At 38.2% G+C, this 21,149-nt stretch overlaps 2 protein-coding genes across 2 annotated transcripts in view; one reads left to right on the forward strand and one right to left on the reverse strand.

Moving 5' to 3' along the window:
• Positions 1-1,797: 1,797 nt before the first annotated feature.
• Positions 1,798-9,127, forward strand: SERPINA10 (serpin family A member 10; the record flags this gene model as incomplete). The annotated part of the gene is made up of 4 exons (XM_082485600.1): positions 1,798-2,515; positions 3,971-4,244; positions 4,969-5,116; positions 8,936-9,127. The coding sequence occupies exons 1-4, from the start codon at positions 1,807-1,809 to the stop codon at positions 9,125-9,127; spliced, it is 1,323 nt and encodes a 440-aa protein (XP_082341726.1). The 5' UTR covers positions 1,798-1,806.
• Positions 9,128-11,585: 2,458 nt separating this feature from the next.
• The window catches only part of PPP4R4 (protein phosphatase 4 regulatory subunit 4), a gene marked incomplete at its 5' end in the record, with an annotated part of 74,380 nt that continues 64,816 nt past the window's right edge, over positions 11,586-21,149 (reverse strand). Inside the window, 6 exons of the mRNA XM_082485791.1 lie at positions 11,586-12,722; positions 16,963-17,094; positions 17,906-17,976; positions 18,435-18,528; positions 18,895-18,975; positions 19,368-19,443. Coding sequence (XP_082341917.1) covers positions 12,637-12,722; positions 16,963-17,094; positions 17,906-17,976; positions 18,435-18,528; positions 18,895-18,975; positions 19,368-19,443 — 540 coding nt within the window. The 3' untranslated portion in view covers positions 11,586-12,636. The remainder of the gene's footprint in view (positions 12,723-16,962; positions 17,095-17,905; positions 17,977-18,434; positions 18,529-18,894; positions 18,976-19,367; positions 19,444-21,149) is intronic.

The following is a 21,149-nucleotide window of genomic DNA, read 5'->3' on the forward strand; positions in this document are numbered from 1 at the left end:
ATACAAAATCTGGTATGTCTTAACAATATTAATTTAGGTTTTCACAGATGTTTTATTGATACTCAAAATGAACTAGATAGGAGGTTTTTTATACTTATCGTGACAGTATCCGAAGACCAGCTCTCCAACAACCTACAAACACAATTTGTCAAGCAAAGAGTTGACCAAGCAAGAGGTATGACTACCAATACCATTAAAATTTGCACCGTGTCTCATTTTTTCCCCAAATTAACTTTTCTGTAAGTGAACCGAAAAGCAAGATAAAGTATAAATGCACTTGGCTCTGGCTTTCTTTGAGGACAACAACCTTTCAACAATAGTGAATATTTGCTTGACAAAGAGCCGCTGGTGCCACATTAACCCCTTTGTTTTCTTCACATACGTGAAAACAGCTCACCTTGACCAGGTGCCATTACTGTGTAAGTTCCCCGTTACACCATGGCTACCTATTTCAAGACTGGGTTTTCTACTTGGTTAGATGAATGAATGAATGAATGAATGGGTAAAAGTCCCACAGGCATGGATTCTGCCTTGACTTAGACCAGTTTTGTGCAATCTATACGTCACTGGAGTTGACCCCGATTTATTCTGGTGAGTTTGGCTTAAGGCAGTCTCTTAAAGACAGACTGGTTTTCTCTGATTTTAATTTTCTACATAACCAGATGAATACGTTCTTCTAAAAAAAATTCCTGGGAAAAAAAGGCATAAATTACATGGCAAGACTGTTTTCAAAGTCTGTAAAAGTAATTTGCAGTGTGGAACTCCAGCATTCTCTGAGTGACAGCTGAAATATTTAAAAACTGTTTACATAAATAAATATTATTCTGTGTGGTTCTTCAAAGTCACCATTTCTGGAACAAACCCTAGTGGCTGTAGTTTGATTTTTGTGCATAACATACAGGTATTTAAGTGTCTGTTTTAAAAAGACAATTTTTACTATAATGCTTTCTAACTGTTAAAAACAGATTTGTTTTCTGGGTTGGCATTTATCACACTAGAAAATCAGACGCTTTTTGTGCTTTTCCAGTGTTTGGCTTTTTTCCCCAAGGAGTTGAATCTTGTTGAAATAACATGTCACCAATACAAAACATGTACAGTAACAAATATTAAGGGTCAACTTTTCTGCAGAAGGGATGGTAACTGTCAGGCCACTACCATTACCCAGGAAAAGATGGATCCAATAGGAATGGCCGCCACGCCTAAGACGCACACCACGGAGAACACAGTTCTCCCACCAGTGCCAATGAAATGCAGAAAGGGAGCTACAGGTCTCTCGGCTTTCAGCAGGTCACCATTCAAATTTTCTAGGATTAGTCTGTGTCAGAGCTCCCCAGGGAAAATGTCATTTCCATCACAAGCTGCCTAGAATTCTTGTGCTTATGGATGACATCAATTTCACAGGAGTGAAAGCTGTGACACAGGTCCAACAAGCTGATTTTTCATCTCTGAGCTGCATATTGTACTTGAAATCTGGGATTGATTTTGTAAAGGAATTACAAGTTAGCAAGGGAAATTCAGTTAAATACTTCTGATGTGAACCACCGATACTAGAAGACGATGATCTTTCTTCTGGATTCACGCAATGATGTTGGAAACCTCTCTCTTTCACTGATCTAAATTTGACCTTTCAGATAGGAACCAAATCTTAAGTTTAGAGTATATACGCTGAAGACGCAGAAAGACCACCTTACTACATCTATGACCTTTTGCATTGTGATTAGATGAACAAACTAAACTGTTGCCTTTTTTTTTTATTTCTCCATTTTCTTTACTAGAAAAAAAAAGAGCTGATTACTGGATGTCAACATGAAAACAGGAATTTACCTACTTCTCTTAAGTGAAATATGTGTTGAAATCAGCAAGGCTGGAATCAAACCTACAAGTCCAAAGAAGGAGAAAGACAATAATTTAATGGAAAGAAATAAAAAGGTCAATATTTCTGAAGAGTGGCATCATCATAAAAATATCTCCAAGCCTTTTGAAGAGCAAGGTCTCGAAGACTTCACTCTTTACAACTTCACTGAAAAGACTGCAAATTTTGGATTTAACCTCTACAGAAAAATTGCAATGACACACGATAACAATGTAATCCTCTCTCCCCTTTCCGTATCAGCTCTCATGACCGCATATATGCTGGCAGCCAAAGGGGAAACACACAGACAAATAGTGAAAAGTCTAAACCTCCATGCTTTGAAGGACAGAGAGGATCGCCATCATCTACCAGCGTTGTTTAAACAACTGAAAGATAACATCACAATGAACGAAGAACTTCTCCTTGTGCAAGGTACCCTTTCTTTTATCCAAAAGGACTTCAGACTCAGGGAGTCTTTCCTCAATCTATCTAAGCAGTACTTTGATATGGAATTCATGAGAGTGGACTTTCAAAACTTTACACAGGCAAAATTTGTAATAAACCAAAACATTAACAAAAGGACCAAAGGAAAAATCCCAGAGCTTTTTGAAGAGCTCGACCGCCATAACAAACTGCTACTTGTGGACTACATTGTCTTTAAAGGTAACTGTTGTTTTTACTGTGCAAAATGATTATTTACGAAAAGAATCAGGACTCTAACTTCAGCTCCAGGGGGGAAGTTTAAATTGGTTCAGATGTCCTGTTTTGTCTCCGTCTCTATCTAGATTTACTTTCTTCTATTAGGTTTATTTAATAGGAAATGATCTTTCATGCTAGGCAACCACAATTCTCCTGTGCTTTCTTCCATAAAAGAGTCTCAAAGAGAACAGAAAGCCCTGCATCAAACTATCTCAGTCTGTCTCTGAATGATCCCTCTTTATGACTAAAAAGGATGTTTAATTTTCATTCAGCAACTAAAATGAAAAAGCCTTAATCATGATAGCCTTTTGAATGCTGGATACCGGGCATAAAATCATTGACTGATTTTACATAGCACACAAAATCATGAAAACAAAAAAACATTTCCGTATTTCAGTCAAGAATCTTTTTTCCCCAGAGGAACCAAAGTACCCCATTATATTACCTTACAGGGTGAGGGAAAGAAATAGCTGTGATGGGCCGAAACTGTTCTGCGGGGAGGTCCTCTACTGCCAAATACCTTATGCTCCTTTTCCTGTGCTTGGGGTCTTTCTGTCTGCTGGCTTCAGAGATAGATAAGGGACTCCAAAAGGAGGTCCTGGCGATGACAGGGATCTGGAGCCCGCCCTTTACTCTGAAACAGCCACACAGAAGCCAGAGACACCCCGTTAGGTAAAAAGCAAAGACAAAGAGCGAGGGTGGCTAAGGGGACGAGAGGAACGCTGTGCAGAGAACCCACAGTCACAGCCACTACTCCAGTCCAAAGCGCTCAGCAGATGCCGTCCATGAAAACACCACTAAAATAAATGCACACGAGACCAACGAAAATTACCCCTCAGCCATACAACCTCCCCATGGACTAAGTTTATTCTTCCATGTTTACAAAAGCGCAGTTTGTGCAATGCCAAGGTTACTCTCCGTGGCAGAAAATCAGAGAAAAGACATAAATGGATATGGCTACATTTGAAATCAACAGTAGAGATCAGAATCATTAGTATAGAAGAGGTCACATTCCAGTGCACCTCACAAGTCAGTGCACTGGAATCCCCATCCAAAAAATTATATAATTAATTTAAAAACAGGTAGAGAATTTCAGAGAAGGTAACATGTTAATAAAAGATGGATGCTTACATGGCGTTCAATAAACAAAAAGGATATCAGTTCTGAACCTGACTGGCAACTAATCAACCTTAGAACAAATTAAGGAGTTTATTTTGTGGATTACTTCATTTTTCTGCTGTAAAAAATTTTAAGCACATACACTAAATATACGGCAATTCTCATCCACTTATCCAAGAAACAACTGACACCCACTTCAGCTAGGTACAGAAAATACCCTATACTTTTTTTAAGGGTTTCTGAACATTTTTCCGAACAAGTCCGAATGCACATAATTATGTAATGTCTTTCTTCCCTCAGGCAAGTGGGTCTATCCATTTAATTCCAAATTCACAGAAATTGAGACTTTCCACATAAACAAATACAGAAGTGTACAGGTACCCATGATGTTCAAGTCAGATAAAGTTAATTCAACTTTTGATGAGAATTTAAGATGCACTGTGATAAAGCTACCCTACAAAGGGAAAGCCCACATGCTGATTGTCATCCCAGAAAAGGAAGGAGACTACATTTCACTTGAAGACCATCTGACTACAGAGCTTGTGGAATCCTGGCTTGGAAACATGAAGACCAGGTATTGTGTTGACATCCATTGGCCTTAATGTCTTTTATGAGGTCTTGCAGCAAAGCAAAAAGGCACAACAAGGATTATCTAGTCTTCTCTTTTCACATGCTGGTGTCTCTGGGGCATTATGTATCTACAAAGTGGAGGTTCTTTAATGGCCTACCCACAGCCCAAGTGGCATGTGAAAGCTTCTACTCTGAGATGACAAGTCTGTGGCTCCTCTCAGTTAGAAATGTCACTCCAAGGGCATAGGCAATCTAGTCTTTCCAAATTCTTCCTTAGGCCTTCCCTTCTCCCTCTGTGAACTTAGCCCTGCTACGCAAAGTGCACAATAAATCCAGATATGCAGTATATTTATGAAACCTTTCCTACCAGTGGGAACGTAGAGTAAATTTGAGTATGAAAACGTAAACCCAAATTATTCCTGTGAAATGTGATTCCTGAAGTGATAAATCTTTCCTCTAGTCAATAAAGTCATGTGTCACCCTGGTATCAGGGCACTGGAAGTGCTGGTGGAAGTATTTCATACAGAGAAAGAAATGATTTCTAGCATCTTCGGCAGTCAACAGATCAGAGATGATATTTGCCAACCTAAATTCCAGCACACAATCTTCAGCCTTTGCCTCTTCTTTTTACCGTGTAAAGCTCAGTTCCCGAGCAGTGTGCATTTCAGCAGTCAAGTGATCTACTATATAGTCCAAGTTTGCATTGATTTTTTTTTTTTTTCAAACAGAAAAGTGGATATTTCTTTTCCAAAGTTCAAACTAGAACAAAAATATAAAATGAAGAAATTGCTTCATGGTCTTGGAATTAAAAATCTCTTTACACATACAGCGGATCTTAGTCACCTCACAGATGAAGGATATGTAGCAGTTTCACAGGTAAGCCTTCTAAAATTATTTGCTCTTTGGATTATAACAGTATGTAAAGGGCCCAGCCAAGAGACTATATCGTATACACTTAGAAGGACACTAATAGGAAAGGACCTCCTCTGCCACGTATATGGAATCTGCACACCTTAATCAGTTTGGATCCTACCTGAAGTATGAGGTGTGTAGAAGTATGGGGCGGTTACATTTCATACGTGCTCAATACCTTCCAAAGCTGTCTTATCACAGGAGGAAAGCTCTGCCTCAAGAAGAACATAGAATCATAGAATCATCGAATTGCTGAGGTTGGAAGGGATCTTTAAGATCATCAAGTCCAACCATTAACCTACCCTGACAAAAACCACTTCTAAACCATATCCCTAAGTACCACATCTACCCTTTTTTTAAACACCTCCAGGGATGGCGAATCCACCACCTCCCCGGGCAGCCTATTCCAATGTTTAATAACCCTTTCAATGAAAAAACGTTTCCTAATATCCAATCTAAACCTCCCCTGACATAACATTCCTCCATTGCCTCTCGTCCTATCACTTGTCACCAGGGAGAAGAGGTCAGCCCCCACCTCTCTACAACCTCCTTTCAGGTACTTGTAGAGGGTGATAAGATCTCCCCTCATCTTCCTCTTCTCCAGGCTGAACCACCCCAGTTCCCTCAGTTGTTCCTTATAAGATTTGTCCTCCAGACCCCTCACCAGCTTTGTAGCCCTTCTCTGGACACGCTCCAGCACCTCAATGTCCTTCTTGTAGTGAGGGGCCCAAAACTGAATGCAGTACTCAAGGTGGGGCCTCACCAGTACAGGGGGATGATCACTTCCCTAGTCCTGCTGGACACACTATTCCTGATACAGGCCTGGATGCTGTTGGCCTTCTTGGCCACCTGGGCACACTGCCGGCTCATATTCAGCCACTGTCCACCAACACCCCCAGGACCTTTTCTGCCAGGCAGCTTTCAAGCCACTCCGCCCCAGTCCTGTAGCGCTGCATGGGGTTGGTGTGACCCAAGCGCAGGACCCGGCACTTGGCCTTGTTGAACCTCATACCATTGGCCTCGGCCCATCAGTCCAGCCTGTCCAGATCCCTCTGCAGAGCCAATCTACCCTCAAGCAGATCAACACGCCCCCCTAGTTTAGTGTCGTCTGCGAACTTACTGAGGGTGCATTCGATCCCCTCATCCAGATCATTGATAAAGATATTAAAGAGAACCATCCCCCGCACTGAGCCCTGGGGGACACCACTTGTGACCGGACACCAACTGGATTTAACTCCATTCACCACCAGTCTATGGGCACGGCCATCCAGCCAGTTTTTTACCCAGCAAAGAGTACACCTGTCCAGGCCATGAGCAGCCAGTTTCCTCAGGAGAATGCTGTGGGAAACAGTGTCAAAAGCTTTGCAAAAATCCAGGTAGATAACATCCACAGCTTCTCCCGCATCCACTAAGTGGGTCACCTTATCATAGAAGGAGATAGGGGGGAAAGAGTGCAATTGAACAAAAACTATGAACAAGAAAAACACTGTAGATGACAGTCAAATGGCTAACGCCAGAGCAAGGAAGGAAACCTAGAGAGGGAATCCCTCACGCACTGTCCAGGAACAGGTATTCTGCTTAACAAATAAAGAACTTCAGAAAGTTCAAATAGTAATAACTCAAAAAGTAACAGTGAGAAAGAAAAATCGAAGCAGTCTTGCCTTTTATTCCGCATACCTTGGCAGAGAAAAAAAACAGAATCTCACAGCAAAGCATTAGCACAAGGCAGCTGCACTCCAACCCATATGGATGTTCGACTTCATACACTGAAACTTTTAAAGATCATCACTTAAACAGGCAAAGGTAAGGGTGGGGAATGGCCAAAAATAGAGGAACACAGCCACATGGAAAAAGAGGAGGAGAAGATAACTCAGTACTGCTATTTAAGGGAGAGCAAAGACGAATTTCAGATGACTGACAAAAAAACAGAGACAGAACGAGAAGCAGAAAAGAATGGAAGTGAAAGGACTTGACAACCACACCAATACCAAGAAGGAACAGGTTTATGTGACCAGTGATGTCCCGTGAAGAAGAAACAGCTAATCTATACAAAAGACAATTTACTGCTGATACAGAATTAAGAGGCATCGTCAAAGAAAGAAGATAAAAGAGATACCACACAACTGGTGACCTCAAGAACTGGAGTGTGCAGAACAAGATGAAATGCAGTTAATGCTAATGCAAATTCATACATTAGAGTAAAAATAACAAAATTTCTGCAACAAGCTGGATTTATAAACAGTTGAGGAAAACAAGACTCAAATGAGATTAATTTGACACAGGATTTAAAAACAAAGCTTTATAAACCTATGGAAGAAATTTATACAATGCAACTGCTTGTGGTTGTATAGCAGTAATAACCTAGGGCCATAACTCTGGGAGAGACTTCACAGAATCACAGATTGGTTGAGGTTGGAAGGGACTTCTGGAGGTCATCTGGTACAACCCCCATGATGAAGCAGGGCCACCTAGACCCACTTGCCCAGGACCATGTGCAGATGGCTTTTTAATATTTCTAAGGGTAGAGACTCCACAACCTCTCTGGGCACCCTGTGCCAGCTCTCACCCTTACAGTGAAAAAGCGTTTCCTGATGTTCAGAGGGCACCTCTTGTGTTTTAGTTTGTGATCACCACCTCTGGTCCTGTCACTGGGCACCACTGAAAAGAGCCTGGTCCCATCTTACTTGCACCTTCCCTTCTGGTATTTGTACCCTACCAGAAAGAATCCTTCTAAGCTACTGGTGCTGCTGTTACAAGTGTCCCTACACCAAATCGTTACAGAAACCTTTGTGATTTGCCAAAACTGTTAACAGCTGGTATGATAAACACTTCTACACAAGGTTCAGAAACTCCAAGCCCTGAATTAATTTTGCAAAATTGTGCCAGCTTAACAAAATAACCTTTCTGGGAAAATGTAACATCCTATGAATAAATACTTAACAGATAAAATTGCAGTGCTCTTCAGTTTGGTATAAACTGTTTCATTTTAGGAATCTGCAGCACTTTTCTCTCTTCCTTTTGATCATATAACTATTTCATGCTGATTCTCCGCAGTTAACTCCATTGTGTTATGAAAAAATCACACTTGAATAGTAGCTGCTAACTGATAGTAGAAGCACTACGTGCATGAGCTACGAAGTGCCAGAGGAGCGTCCTGTGCCTGTGAATCACGATAGCCAGTTTCATTATTGAAGAATGTTTATCAGAGAGCTCAACGCTGGTGAAGTCCTTCAACTGCCTTCACATAAGTCACTCCTGGAATTAGGAATCTGGGAGTTGGGAATGCACTGGCTGACGAGGCAGTTCACCAATCCAGACCCAAATTCAGGAGAAGTACTCAGAGGTACACACGGGCTGAAAGAACAAAAAGGGATCAGATCCTGCCAGGCTGCCATTTCAGCAGGAAGGGAAGCTCCTCAGACAAATCCAGGATTATACCTCGTTGCCACACATATTTATTCTATGCTACCAAATGTACGAATTAGAAATATACAGGAAAAAAAGCCAAGATCGGTGCATTTGCCTACGCTCTCACAAAATCACCTGTGGGTGACATATGCAGCCAGTCAGAGTTTGTGACCGATGAAAACGCATCTCCCACTTTTGAGAAACTCTCCCTTGAACAGTTCAGTGTCAACAAGGAGTGCTATACAAACGCAATGGGCACTTCATGCTACGAGCTGCAAGAACAAAATCTCTAATTGAGGCCCATGCTCAGAATTGTTCATTTTTATTTATTTATATTATTTCTGTCACGTATTTTATTGCCACATTGCATTTCAGGTTGTCCAAAAGGCAGTAATTGAAGTGGATGAAGAAGGAACAGAGGCCACAGCAGCTAGCGGGTCAGAAATAACTGCATTTACAGTGCCTCCTGTCATCAAAGTGGATCGACCATTCCTTTTTATGATTTTTGAAGAAACTTTTAAAACATTACTCTTCATTGGCAGGGTTGTTGATCCAACAGAAATGTGAATAAAGGTAACAGTTTCTATTCCGGGGTACGCGAGAAGCTTTATTTCTATTTTATTAATTTACATTAGACTAAAAAGACAGTGAAATATGAAAATGTGAAAACCTGTTTTGTCTCTTCAGCTAGCAGTAGGTCATCCTATTAATATTTTATTAATGCCCAAGTAACAAGCTAAATTCACTGAGGCACAAAGTGACAAAAATGTGTCTTATAAAATCTACCATGCAAATTAAAAAAAAGCCCAGAGAACTGAACTTTTGAAATTCAATTTTTTAGTGATAAGTCTGAATGAAAACCAGAGATTCGTATTCCAAAATATTCAGGAAGCTCATTCTTACTCACTGTGGGTTTGATATTCTTCAATGTCATCTTCAACTGCGGTGAGACTTAAAAGCCTGCAGGCCTCAATGCCAGCAGAATTTTGCCACTTATAAAAACAGAAGCAGGATCAAGCCCTAAAAAGAGAATTTACAGACTCTGTCTAGAGATCTTTATTTTATTACTGTTGAAATTGCACTGAGTCTATCATAAAGCCTGCATCCTCTGGGAGCGCGACCTCTTTCAAAGTGTTTATTCAAGAGTATCAAATCACCTCATTTTCTCAGGGTACGTGACGTGCCTGCTTTTAAAATATTCTTTCTATTAAAGACAAAATAATTCTGAAAAATAACTTGGGTATCCTGAACCTGGAAAATCTGAATCTGTACTACTTCATTACACCAAGCTGGGCCTCAACTAAAACCAGAATTTCTCCATGTATTATCATCTAGGTATCAGGGTCAACTATTTAACAGGACTCTATGTCTGAACTAAGACAGACTTCGGTAGGAAAAATATTCCATAAAAGTGGAATAAATCTATTCACGGAGTTGATCCCAAAATCCAAAAGGCGTGGCCAAAATTTTTCAGAAAAATATTTCCATGATCTAAATACAACTCACTTCATTCAAGTTGTGCGGTGATTCCAACAGAACAGCAAGATCTTTAACATTTACTAAATACTAATTAGCAGCAGAGTCCTATATATAAAGTGTGAAACAATGAAAAAAGCTACTTCTAGCGATATATTATTCTACTTGCTCATACAGCCTTCACAGAATAGCTGCCCAAAAGGGGGGAGAAGAGTTTTCAAAATCATTTGGCATAGGAGCTTCAAAGGTCTCCATCAGTAAATGCACATAGACAGATGCATCCACAAGAGAACCCGCAAGTTACCATTAGGTGTTTACCCACAGCAGCCTAGACACTGCTGTAAGCCACTCACAAAAGGATTTAGCAGGCAGACTCCGGGATCTGACTAGACTAGGAAGGAGCATCTAACCTAACTCCACATGGCAATATGAACGTACCGGGAAAGAAAGAGAATCCCTCCTCCTTGGTTCTGAACGAGCAACAGAAGGAACGCTGCTCTAGATGAGAACCACCCAATTATAACCGTACAGTTGACCTCCAGCTGTTCTTTTGAGTTGCCGGTGAAAACAACGCTATGAAGGGTTCAACGGTCTTGGTGCTCTCCAACAGAAGTAACCCAGGAGTAAGCAGCCCCCAAAAAAGACTGGTGGGGTAGAGGTCTGGAGTGTGAAGGACTGATGAAAGCATATACAAGAGACCAGGAGTATTGTACAAGGAAGACGTGCAAACCAAAAAATGTCTATATAAAGCATTTAAAGATTACATAGCAGGAATTTAATACATAGTAGGGTTATTGGGCGGAGCACATGTTATCAGCATTAAAGAAATTAATCAGTTAAAAATGACAGACAAATGACAGCCAATAAGAAACAAAAGACAGACTGCATACAGAACTCAGTACATGCTCATTAAGGGGAGAAATAGCTTGCATTCAAGTTTCTGAACTTCCTGGCTGTTCTGCATTGCTCTAGTAAAGGCATCAGAGGGTCAAACACAGTTTTGAGTCCTGTTCTGCAGCTGGGTACTGCTGATCTGAGCTTGGTCCCTGGCAGAAGTCAGACTGAGAACAGACTGAGCAGTCTCCTGTGGCCCAGAGGTGAGCAGCTGTAGCTGACACGTGTCGGGACTTGTCCCTGGGGAACTGGGAGTATCTGTTTTCATTAATAAGACAAAAGCAGAACCTAGGAGGAGCCAGTATAGGTCATCTGTATATCTGTATCAATACTGCATGTTAAACATCGTACTACTTGAAGAAGTTTTTAAGGAAATCTGTGATTTACAAGATCCTACTCCAGGCTGCAGAACGAACAGAAAACTTGAGTGTTTCCATAGAATCCAAACAATGTCTGTGACTGAAGACGGAGAATACACCTAAATCCAACCGCAGTGTAAGAAGCTTAAGAATTCAGACAGTAACACAGTGCTAAATCCAAAGACACATTTTGTACTTCACACAAGACAGCACACATCCAGCATTATTACTATTTAAAATAAATACCTTTCTATAGGTAAATGCTTTTATTTATTTTAAATATAAAAGATGCCCTGAGAAATTTTTTTTCAAGAACATGCATGTACAGCATTGTCCTAGGTTTTATTTTGAGTAAATCATTATTTGTAATTTTACATTATAAAAAGTAACCACACACGCATATGCATTCACAGATCGGATCATCTTTATCATACACCAATAAATTTTAAAAACCACATATTTCTCTTATCAATATATTTATGCTGCTTCCATTTTGAAATAGAGAAGCTGACAATAGCTTCATAGGCTCTCTCTCAAGTATTGGCATAAATAGAACTTTTTAAAATAGAACTGCATGTTTTCCCATGTTGCAGACAAATTTTGATAGAAACATTAGCATTAATACAAACAAATGCAGATGACATCACCGAAGCATGATAGCTTGCAATAGCAGCTGATTAAAAACTAGATTCGTCATTATAAATTATTGAAGTGAAAATACAATCTGAAATACTAAAAATTAAAACAAGTATTTATACAACAAAACTTCTTAAATAAAACTTTTTTTTTTTTATATCATCTGGAGACATCTGCTTTTAGATTGCTTAGAAACTTCCACAGGATTTTTATGAACTTTACTTAGTACTTGTAAAAACATTACCTCCAAATTCACAGCACAATGCTACTAAAGTTTATGTTTTTTATAGACTGATCAATGGGTCTGGACTTTGGTCTTAAATTAGGATTGAAGATTCTTTAAAATGTGGGATTACTTTTTCATATTCATGACAATTCCTTCTACGTCTTGCGTAAAACATGGGTGCTAAGAATTGCTAAAATTGTACATAAGCCAATTAATTAATGGATACTTGCATTCTAAATTCAAGAATTTGAACTAGAAAGGCATAATTGAAGAAAACAAAACCCTCTCTTTAGCTGCAGCAGTTAAGAGCACATAGCTGAAGTGGTATCTCATAACATTTCACAACGTTAGAATTCTGCAACCATTACATTACTTATCGGAACATATACAGCTTGGGATTTTATTTTAAAGATAAAAAGTTTTAACATTGCAAGATGCATTTTATTCATTCCAGGCGTTAGAGAGTCCCATCTGCTGCTCCCACCTTATCGCACCAGGAAGTTGCTTCCACCGGTCTCCGGTTCCTTTCTTTTTCTGTCAGAAGATCTAAGAGTTTGATTTTCTGTTTTTTCTTCATACAAAAGAAGAAACACACATAACATGTTGTTGCTGTAGTATTAAATAACATAACATAATAAACTGCTATTGTGTATACCATTTTAATATAACTCTTGGCTGCTGTACTTTAAAAGTTAGAAGCTGCTCTATTTCATCCCCTGAAAAAGCCAAGTGGACACATCCTGAGGACATTCTTCACAAGAAGGGTGTATTTCTCCATTCAGTTTTCTACAGAAGGTCATGTAGAGATCCCTCTAAGTGAGGGTACTACAAGCGGTCTACTCATGGCTACAAACAATGTCAGAGGTCTCCAGCTTAACCCATGATAAAATCTGGGGAAAGCAGAGATGGGGAAGAGAGAGAAACTTAAGAGCTCCTTACAGTGTTATTTCTTGGTCTTCTGTTGACCACAATGTCATTTGGGCAATTTCTGTATTTTTCACAGCCTTAATTTTTTAATCTTTAAATACACTGTTCTTCAACTTCTCAGAGTTGTACCTATGTCAAACAACAGCTGTTCATATCGGTCAGAAATATTTCAAAGAACGGGGATTAACTTTTAAAACTCTGTGTAAATATTAATTTGCCACCATTAAGTTTTACGGGTGGATCCTTAGCATAGTTCTTGCATTTTCTATTGCCTGAGCATTACCTAAGGTTTAGCAAATGACAATGAAGCTAATGCTCCTTTTCTTGTCACCTGCTTGTGCGCACTGGATCAGAATTTACTGACATATTTTTTCTTGCACCTACATTATTTTTAAAAAGTGAGAATATTGTAATTGGCACACACATCTCTGAAATGGGACAACAAAATGTTTGAACTCATGAGAATGGTAAGTAAAGACCTCTGTTGTCCACCAAAGTAACTTTGGGTTTTGAAAAATTCCTGGCAGATGAATATATGAAATCAGAAACTCTTCATCCCTGCAAACTGCACTATATTGTCAAAAGTGAACATCTGCCAATATTCAGTAGAGTAGTTTTATGGAAAAGATTACACTTAAGCAATTAAATAATATTTTGTCCAAACATACATCATTTTGAATTAAGAATCATTAATTATATCTGTTGATATTTTAATTATCAAACAACATATTACTGCCCAATCTTCCATTCTTCACAAACACACATAATTACTTAGAAAAAGAAACATAGTAGAAGTTACCTTATTCAGGCTGCAGAGCCAATAAACTAAAAGCTAGGACTTGCCAAAATTAACATGGTCAGTGCAACGTTTAACCAGCACATATATAAATTTTCATGATGATATAGTCTAAATATGTACTCAATTATTATTTTCCCACAAGTTTTCTGCCTTAGTGAATCCATAGATGGTGACACTCATTCATAAGTATCTCTTCAATTGCACCTCTCATTGTACAATTTTAAAATTCTTCTCTCAATAAGTCATTTCCATCAACTGCTTATATATTTGCTTATCAATTTCTCCATCATTCAACTTAGAAAATAATGTTTCCTTGAAACTGACTTTTTTTCTTTTTTAGTATTTGCTTATCAATTTCTCCATCATTCAACTTAGAAAATAATGTTTCCTTGAAACTGACTTTTTTTCTTTTTTAGTATGTGTACATTTAGCACCAGGACTGACTTTCTGAAGAAAAGAAAGATAGAAGAGGTACACCTAAACACATCTGTGGTCAACAAGGTTATGTGGATGAACGCATTTACCACCAACCATTCCTGTATCTGTATCTCTTCATATCTCCTTATAGAGCTGCTCCATTTTCTTAGGAAAACAATTAAGTATTGGGGCAGACTACAAAAATGAAATTGAATCTGCAGCAGACATTATACCAGCTTGAGAGATGTGTTTTCCCAGAAGAACATAGAACATTAAAACTCTTATTCTGAACTAAATGTAGGTCAGCCTAAGCCTGCTCCTCTTTATCTCAAAATGTTTTTCTTCCCCTAGTATACCCTCTTGGCTTCTGACTCTATGTAGTTTAGGGACTTTCTGAACCAGAGAGAGCATCCAGATCACTGCGTTTGATCAGATCCCCACTTTCAACTAGTCTGCTGGTCAGATATTCACTGGGGAATGGCACATTGAGACTTGAAGCTGAGTCTCTTATGTTCCGCTTTTCTGCCTGAAGACAAAGGTAGAAACTGCTCTGTGTGAGTCTTTTTCTGTCCCTTTGTATTCAAGCAAAAGATATCAGTTTTATTTTCAGTGACAGATAGAAAAACCTTTGAAATTTGGAGAAGTTGTATATGATGTAAAAAATACATCTAACTAATCTTCGCATCTAACTGCTTCGTGAATATTAATCCATTTATTGTGAGATGGATGAGTAACTGGAATCTCTACAATGGTTGCTAAAAATAATTTACAACATTTGAACTAACCGTCTGGTTTAAAAGAGAGGGAACAGAGGTATACAGTGATTAGGGTGAAAGCACATGGGGTTTTGAGCACACCTAATTTTTCAAAGTATGTAGCAGTGTCTGTCATTTTAGGTACTCAAGATACATGTCCCGTTTACTTTACAGATAGCTGAAAACATCAGCATGCCTATTAATCTAACTGTGGAGTTTGAAATCATGCACTTTGAAATAAGTGACCACCTAATGATCACCTATTAAATGGTCTGAAGTAAGTACTGTGGGTAATATTTAAGAGAAGGCATTAGACTCTGGCAAAGACAGGGACAGAGTGCAATTTGACTTGGTGCCTTAAGGTACTTCTGCTGTGAAACCACTGGCTCAACACAAACGGTCCACCTTCATTCACTACTTATCTTCCAACCTTTTATACAAAGAAAATGTAGTTTTAAAAACAATTGGGCACTACGCAAGCTTGATTTAATTCCAGAACAAATTTATCTTGTGCAGTGAAGGTGGTAAAATTCCAGTAGAAAAAATCCTGTGATCGCACACCAAGAGATTGTATACAAGTAGCTGAATGCAAGCTGTTCAGAGAGCAACTTTTTGCATTTGTTAAACTTTTGAGTGTTTTGTTTTACAATTTAGGAATTTTATTAACTTATATCTGTGATTAAAGTTGGGGGGGGGGGGTGTTTTTTAAAGGAATCTGAAAATGCTGAAGCTGAAAAATATGAGTTCATACAGATACTTAATTCTCCAGAAAGGACCATGCAAAAGATATCACTGTCGCTACTGTTTCCTCTTTATACCTGGCAAACCAGGGTAAGGTGTCTCCTCTTTCCTATCTGGTGCAGGCTCCGTATCTCAGCTCCATTATCTCTGACCAGCAAGTCATGACCTCACATTCTACACTCTCCTTTCATTCTTCGTCTCTCATACCTATTCAGACTTCCAAGGCTCACCTTGCATTTCCCCATACTTTTCAGCTTCTAGTGCTAGTTTCTATTATACTTAAGTCTACTTTCACAAACAACCTCCCTTTCCTGCTGTAGCTGGCTTCTTTCCCTTCTCCATTCTGCCTTGGCTAAGAAAGCAAATCTCTGATAGCAAAGACAAATCTCAGTCGGAACACCCAAAATTACAGCCAGTCCAATGACAGTAATTTAGAACCACAAGTTACAGTGTAAAAGGAATCTGCAGGGAATTAGCTGCTAGAGTCTACAGAGATCTGACTAAGTATGCATCCCGGCCATTTTCTAAGACTGTCACACTTTTATCACAGCAGCAAACAAATTCATCTTTGATTTGTTATTGCAAAATGTGGAACAGTTTAGGCTGATGTTTAAATAAAACCAGCCTGAGGGAGATGCCTTGAATGCATTGATGCATTGAATTTTTTATCATCTAAATGGTTAAGGTAGGGCAAAGAAAGCAGCCTTAATAACAAGTAGCAGTTCATTATAACTCTCAAAATTCATCATGAAATTGTTACATAATAATACACAAACACATATAAGCACATAAAAAGAAGGAAAGGGAAAAATTAAATCATTTAACAACACATATATTCTCTTTCTCCAACTAAAGGCAGCTAAATCACTATGACTGTAGTTATACATCAAATGCACTAACCTTCACTTTGTCCCATTCCACCCTCCCCATAATCTACCAGCTGAACACAAACGTGCAGGAAAAACAATGTGAAAGACTAATTAAAAGGGAACGCAATCTTAAAAACAGTTGTAATTGCACACATCACATTTCTACCCTGCTGTTTTAGTATTTCAAAATCTGGGTGCAGAAGTATTCGTAAATATAGGCTTAATTTGACATAGCTCTTTTGAGTTCCTGTTGAAAATGTTACCCATAAGCTTGATTTAACCTCTTGTCAACCACTTACATACTCATCTTTCGGGACTGACTCTCTTTATTTCCATTGTTCTTTTGATCAGCTGAGTTAAATAAGTTGCGAGAAGAACTGGAAGGGAAGGCAGCATTCCCACTATTACCAGTAGAATGAGTCCTGAATGAATCATCTGAAATAGAGTTGCAATTTAGACAAAGAGCTTTGTCTGTAAAAAATACACAGAGAGTAAAGAGAATGAGCTGTTTTTCCTGTGGCAACAGTGGCATATTTCCTATGGCAATAATCCAAAAGTTTAACTTCCTGTAAGGGAATGGATTCAACTTAACATTTCTTCAAGTATTTTTACAAAAAAAAAAAATGCTAAATGAAAATAATTAGAAGACATATTTTGGAAAAGAGGATTAATGTACAGAATATATTAAAATAGTGAGGTTTAATTGACCAATCTTTAGCTTCTTAAAATTTAGCTCTTTCATCTAAGCTAATTGTCTAGCATCTATTGGTAATGAGTGGAAAAAGACAGGTTCCTCTAGGAATTCACCTTATTCTAACCTTTAATCATCCAAACTCTCTCTGTTTGCTGTTGAAGAGAGGCATTTCCAGACAGCAGTTTCTCTCCCCTAATTCAGTAGAAGTTATACGTAATACCCCTTTCCTCACCCTTTCATGGGTGGAGGCAAATTGCAAACCCAACCATTTTATGACATCCAAAATGCCGATCAAGAAATGCTAAACTCATTTTATTTTCACTACTTTAAAATGTAACTTTAAATGAACATGTAACAAAAAAAAAAAACAACCAACCAAAACCTGAAATATTGACTAACTATACTAGCACTAACACACTCAAATGTATTGGGTATCTATTATTCTAGGTTCTTTAGGAGAATGGTATCTTACAGTACGCCTGTTTAATGGGGCCCACATATTCAGCAACCCACAAAAAACGAATGTAAAATGTAATATAATAACCTACTTACCACTAAAGGATAACATACAACTCTTTCCCATTCCTGACACTGAAGATGTATATCCTGTAGCAGAGCTTTTACTTAAAAAACAAACAAAACAAAACCAAATAGCTTATTACAGAAAAGTATTCTTCTCAGTTGTATCATCCTGCCGTTTAATATTATCGGAGGCTACTTCTGAGTTTACATGACAAAATTAAATGAGAAAGTTACGCTGAAATTTCTTTAAGAAACGTACAAATTTATATTTAGCAGTTCATATTGAAGAATATTTTTAATATATGATAAAAGGTGACGTATATTAACTTGAACTCATAACAATTTATAGGCTTCAGCAGGTCTTAAAGTGGTATTTCTCCCCTCAGTTCAAAACTGCATACCTTAATCAACTAAAGAGAAAACTGAAAATTTAGGTCACAATTCAGTGAGCAGATCACTACTTTCACAGATTCATGTGCATATTGTTATGTGCATCATAACAGTTATCTGTTGGGTAAACAGTTGCCTATGAGGTAAGCAATGAAGATAAGAAAGATACTTAGGACACTTGTCTATGTTGCTGTATTTTGGATGTAGTGCTTGAGTACTGAAAGACTGGCTTCGAACCAACTTGGATTTCTTGTCTTCTTTGCCTAAAATTATAAGTAGCAAAAATTTTTAACGTGGATATCATTCCATTTCCTCAGTAATTAAGAACACTATTAAATGTCATTTTCTGTCACTCTATGCTAGCTGAAGGATGATTTAAATACCTCGATACCAATAAGTTTTATTTATGTCACCTATTTATAAACTAAAGAATAACATAAAACTAAAAAGCATAGAAAACACATTCAGTTCTAGGAATGGAGATCTAGGATTCAGATCTAGGAATGGAATCTTTTCCCACGTGCAGTAGGTGAAACTTTGGCCCACAAATGGCAACTGCAGCTTTGCTGGGTTTTAAGCTGCTGACGTGAGAACAAAGCATTCTAGAAGAGTTGTTAAAGAGGTCTTACCTGCTGAGGTACCAGAAGAGCTTCCAGGAACAGAGAGAGTGATACTTTTTGCCAACACTGATGATGTTTTACTGTCTCTACCTAAAAAAAAGTCCAGTATAAGTATTTCTCTCTTAAAGGTTAACTTTACATAAAGGGGACGTAACATATCACAGGCCTGGGGTAAACAGTAAAAATATCTAATCCAGTGCTACTAACACTTCAGAAGTACCACAGACAAGTACTTACATTACATCCCAAAATGAAAAATCTCAGAGAACTAAAGCTATGACTTATTTTGTTGATAAAGTAAAAAAGTTTTCCTTCTAATATGAGGCCAGTTTTCAGAAATATCTTTAGAAATATATATTAAAAAAAAGTTTTATTGCCACTTTCTAAAACTCTGCTATTTACTGTATAAACTGCTGCTCCCTTCTCTTCTGCATTTGTAGAATGCATGCACAAAAAATAGGTACACAAATAAACAAACTTACGCTTCTTTTCAAACATTTTATCATTAACATTTGTAGACCTTCCTTCATTTTGCTGCTTCTCTTTTTCTAATTGTTCCTAAAAAAATGAATAATTTTGTAAGGCATTACCCAGAAAAAAAGTAAATAAATTGTATTTCAACCAGGGATTGCTTCCAAATCACCAAAATAACGGTTAATTTCTTCTCTCTCCACCTATTAGTAGAACTCCTAGTGAATATCCAGAAAATCAACTAATAGTACAGAATGAAATGAGGGTACATATCCTATATAAAATCACACCAAAAAATGTTGACTTTAATTATGAAGGAACCTCAGAGTTGAAGTTCACATTGATAACATATGCCTGGCCTTTTTTTTTTTTTTTTAATTAAAAAGATACAGAAATTGGCAACTGACAATGTAAAAAGTTTGTGCTACACAGATACTCTCATAATACGACTGGCAATATTTTTAATTCAAACAATATTTTTAATTCAATTAAAATGTTTTTCTCAAATGGTTATGTGTGTCACATATGCTCAAACTTTTTAAAGGTCTAAAACTAGCATCTACCGTTGAAAAGCCTTTATGGAAAACAAAACCAAGTATTACAGTTCTTCAAGTTTGAGGAATTTATTTGCCCTTCTGTAATTTAGCTAGCCTTAGAATACCTTTTGAGAGCACATCCATAGACAGAAGACAGTGTTAACACAGCTCCATCAATAATTTCAAAAGCCAGTACTTGCTTCAGGACTATTGGTGAACTTCAAAAAGCTATTAGCTTATTTTCTGTACTATGTTCATAATGAAGAGTGCCAAGTGAACCGTAATTGTTCTACTGTATTTTTTCATTTCACTGTAATTACTACCCAAGTTAAAAAAAAAGAAAAAAAAAAAAAAGAGGTAATTAATTCAGGTCAAGGTTGCTGCAATACAGTTTCTACTAAGTCAATTACTAAAATTAAGGAAACTTATTAACGTGTTCAGTATTAAAATCTGTAGCAGTCAGATATATTTAACTGGGTTCAGTGGCTCCTCATCTATTTGGGACTGCAACATGCCACGATTTACTGTGTACACCTCCAGTTCCTCAAAAGCATGCCTCTCACTGGCAATGCTTAACGAGACCTTTGTGACACAGAAGGTATGCCCATATCAATGGGATGTATCAGAAAAATACAGGTGCTCTTCTAAAGTCTAGCTGTAGAAACAAGGTAAAAATGAGTGTTATTATACAATACACTGTAAGACCGTATGCACTGGAGGCTATTTTATCACAGCCCCAAATACTTTCAGTCTAAAAACATTAATTGTATCTACCTAAAAACTGCTAAAGCTAAGTGCGGGTCTTTGAATATGTGTATGTAGGTCCTGAGAACAAAGCTTGAACCTTTGGCTGCGGCTCACGGGAGGTGGCACGGACTCCATGAGACAGGTATCGTGAACTGAGAAATCAACCGCCCAAGAGAAGGCCTGTGGTACCTATTGACATCAGCGGCCACAAATGTAGGCTCTGTAGCAATCCCAAAGAGGAAAAAGTGACACTGGACAGTCTTGAAACTGTTCTGGTTCACTACCGAGGAGCTGAATTACTACATGTCAGGGGATCTATGCTAATGAAATTCGTCGCCTTCTAAATCCGATCAGCTTCTTGGCTTCTCCCACCTCAGGCTGGAGAGGCAGCAGGACGGAGGACTGCAGCAATCTAACCTGGGCTTTGTAAAGATGTAGCAGGCTCTGTGGCGAAGCGCCTGCTGCCGCTTTTGCTTACAGCCATGACTGAAGATGAACAGTTTTATACGT

The sequence above is a fragment of the Vanellus vanellus genome, assembly GCF_965231255.1.
Source record: "Vanellus vanellus genome assembly, chromosome: 6".
Lineage (NCBI taxonomy): Eukaryota > Metazoa > Chordata > Aves > Charadriiformes > Charadriidae > Vanellus > Vanellus vanellus.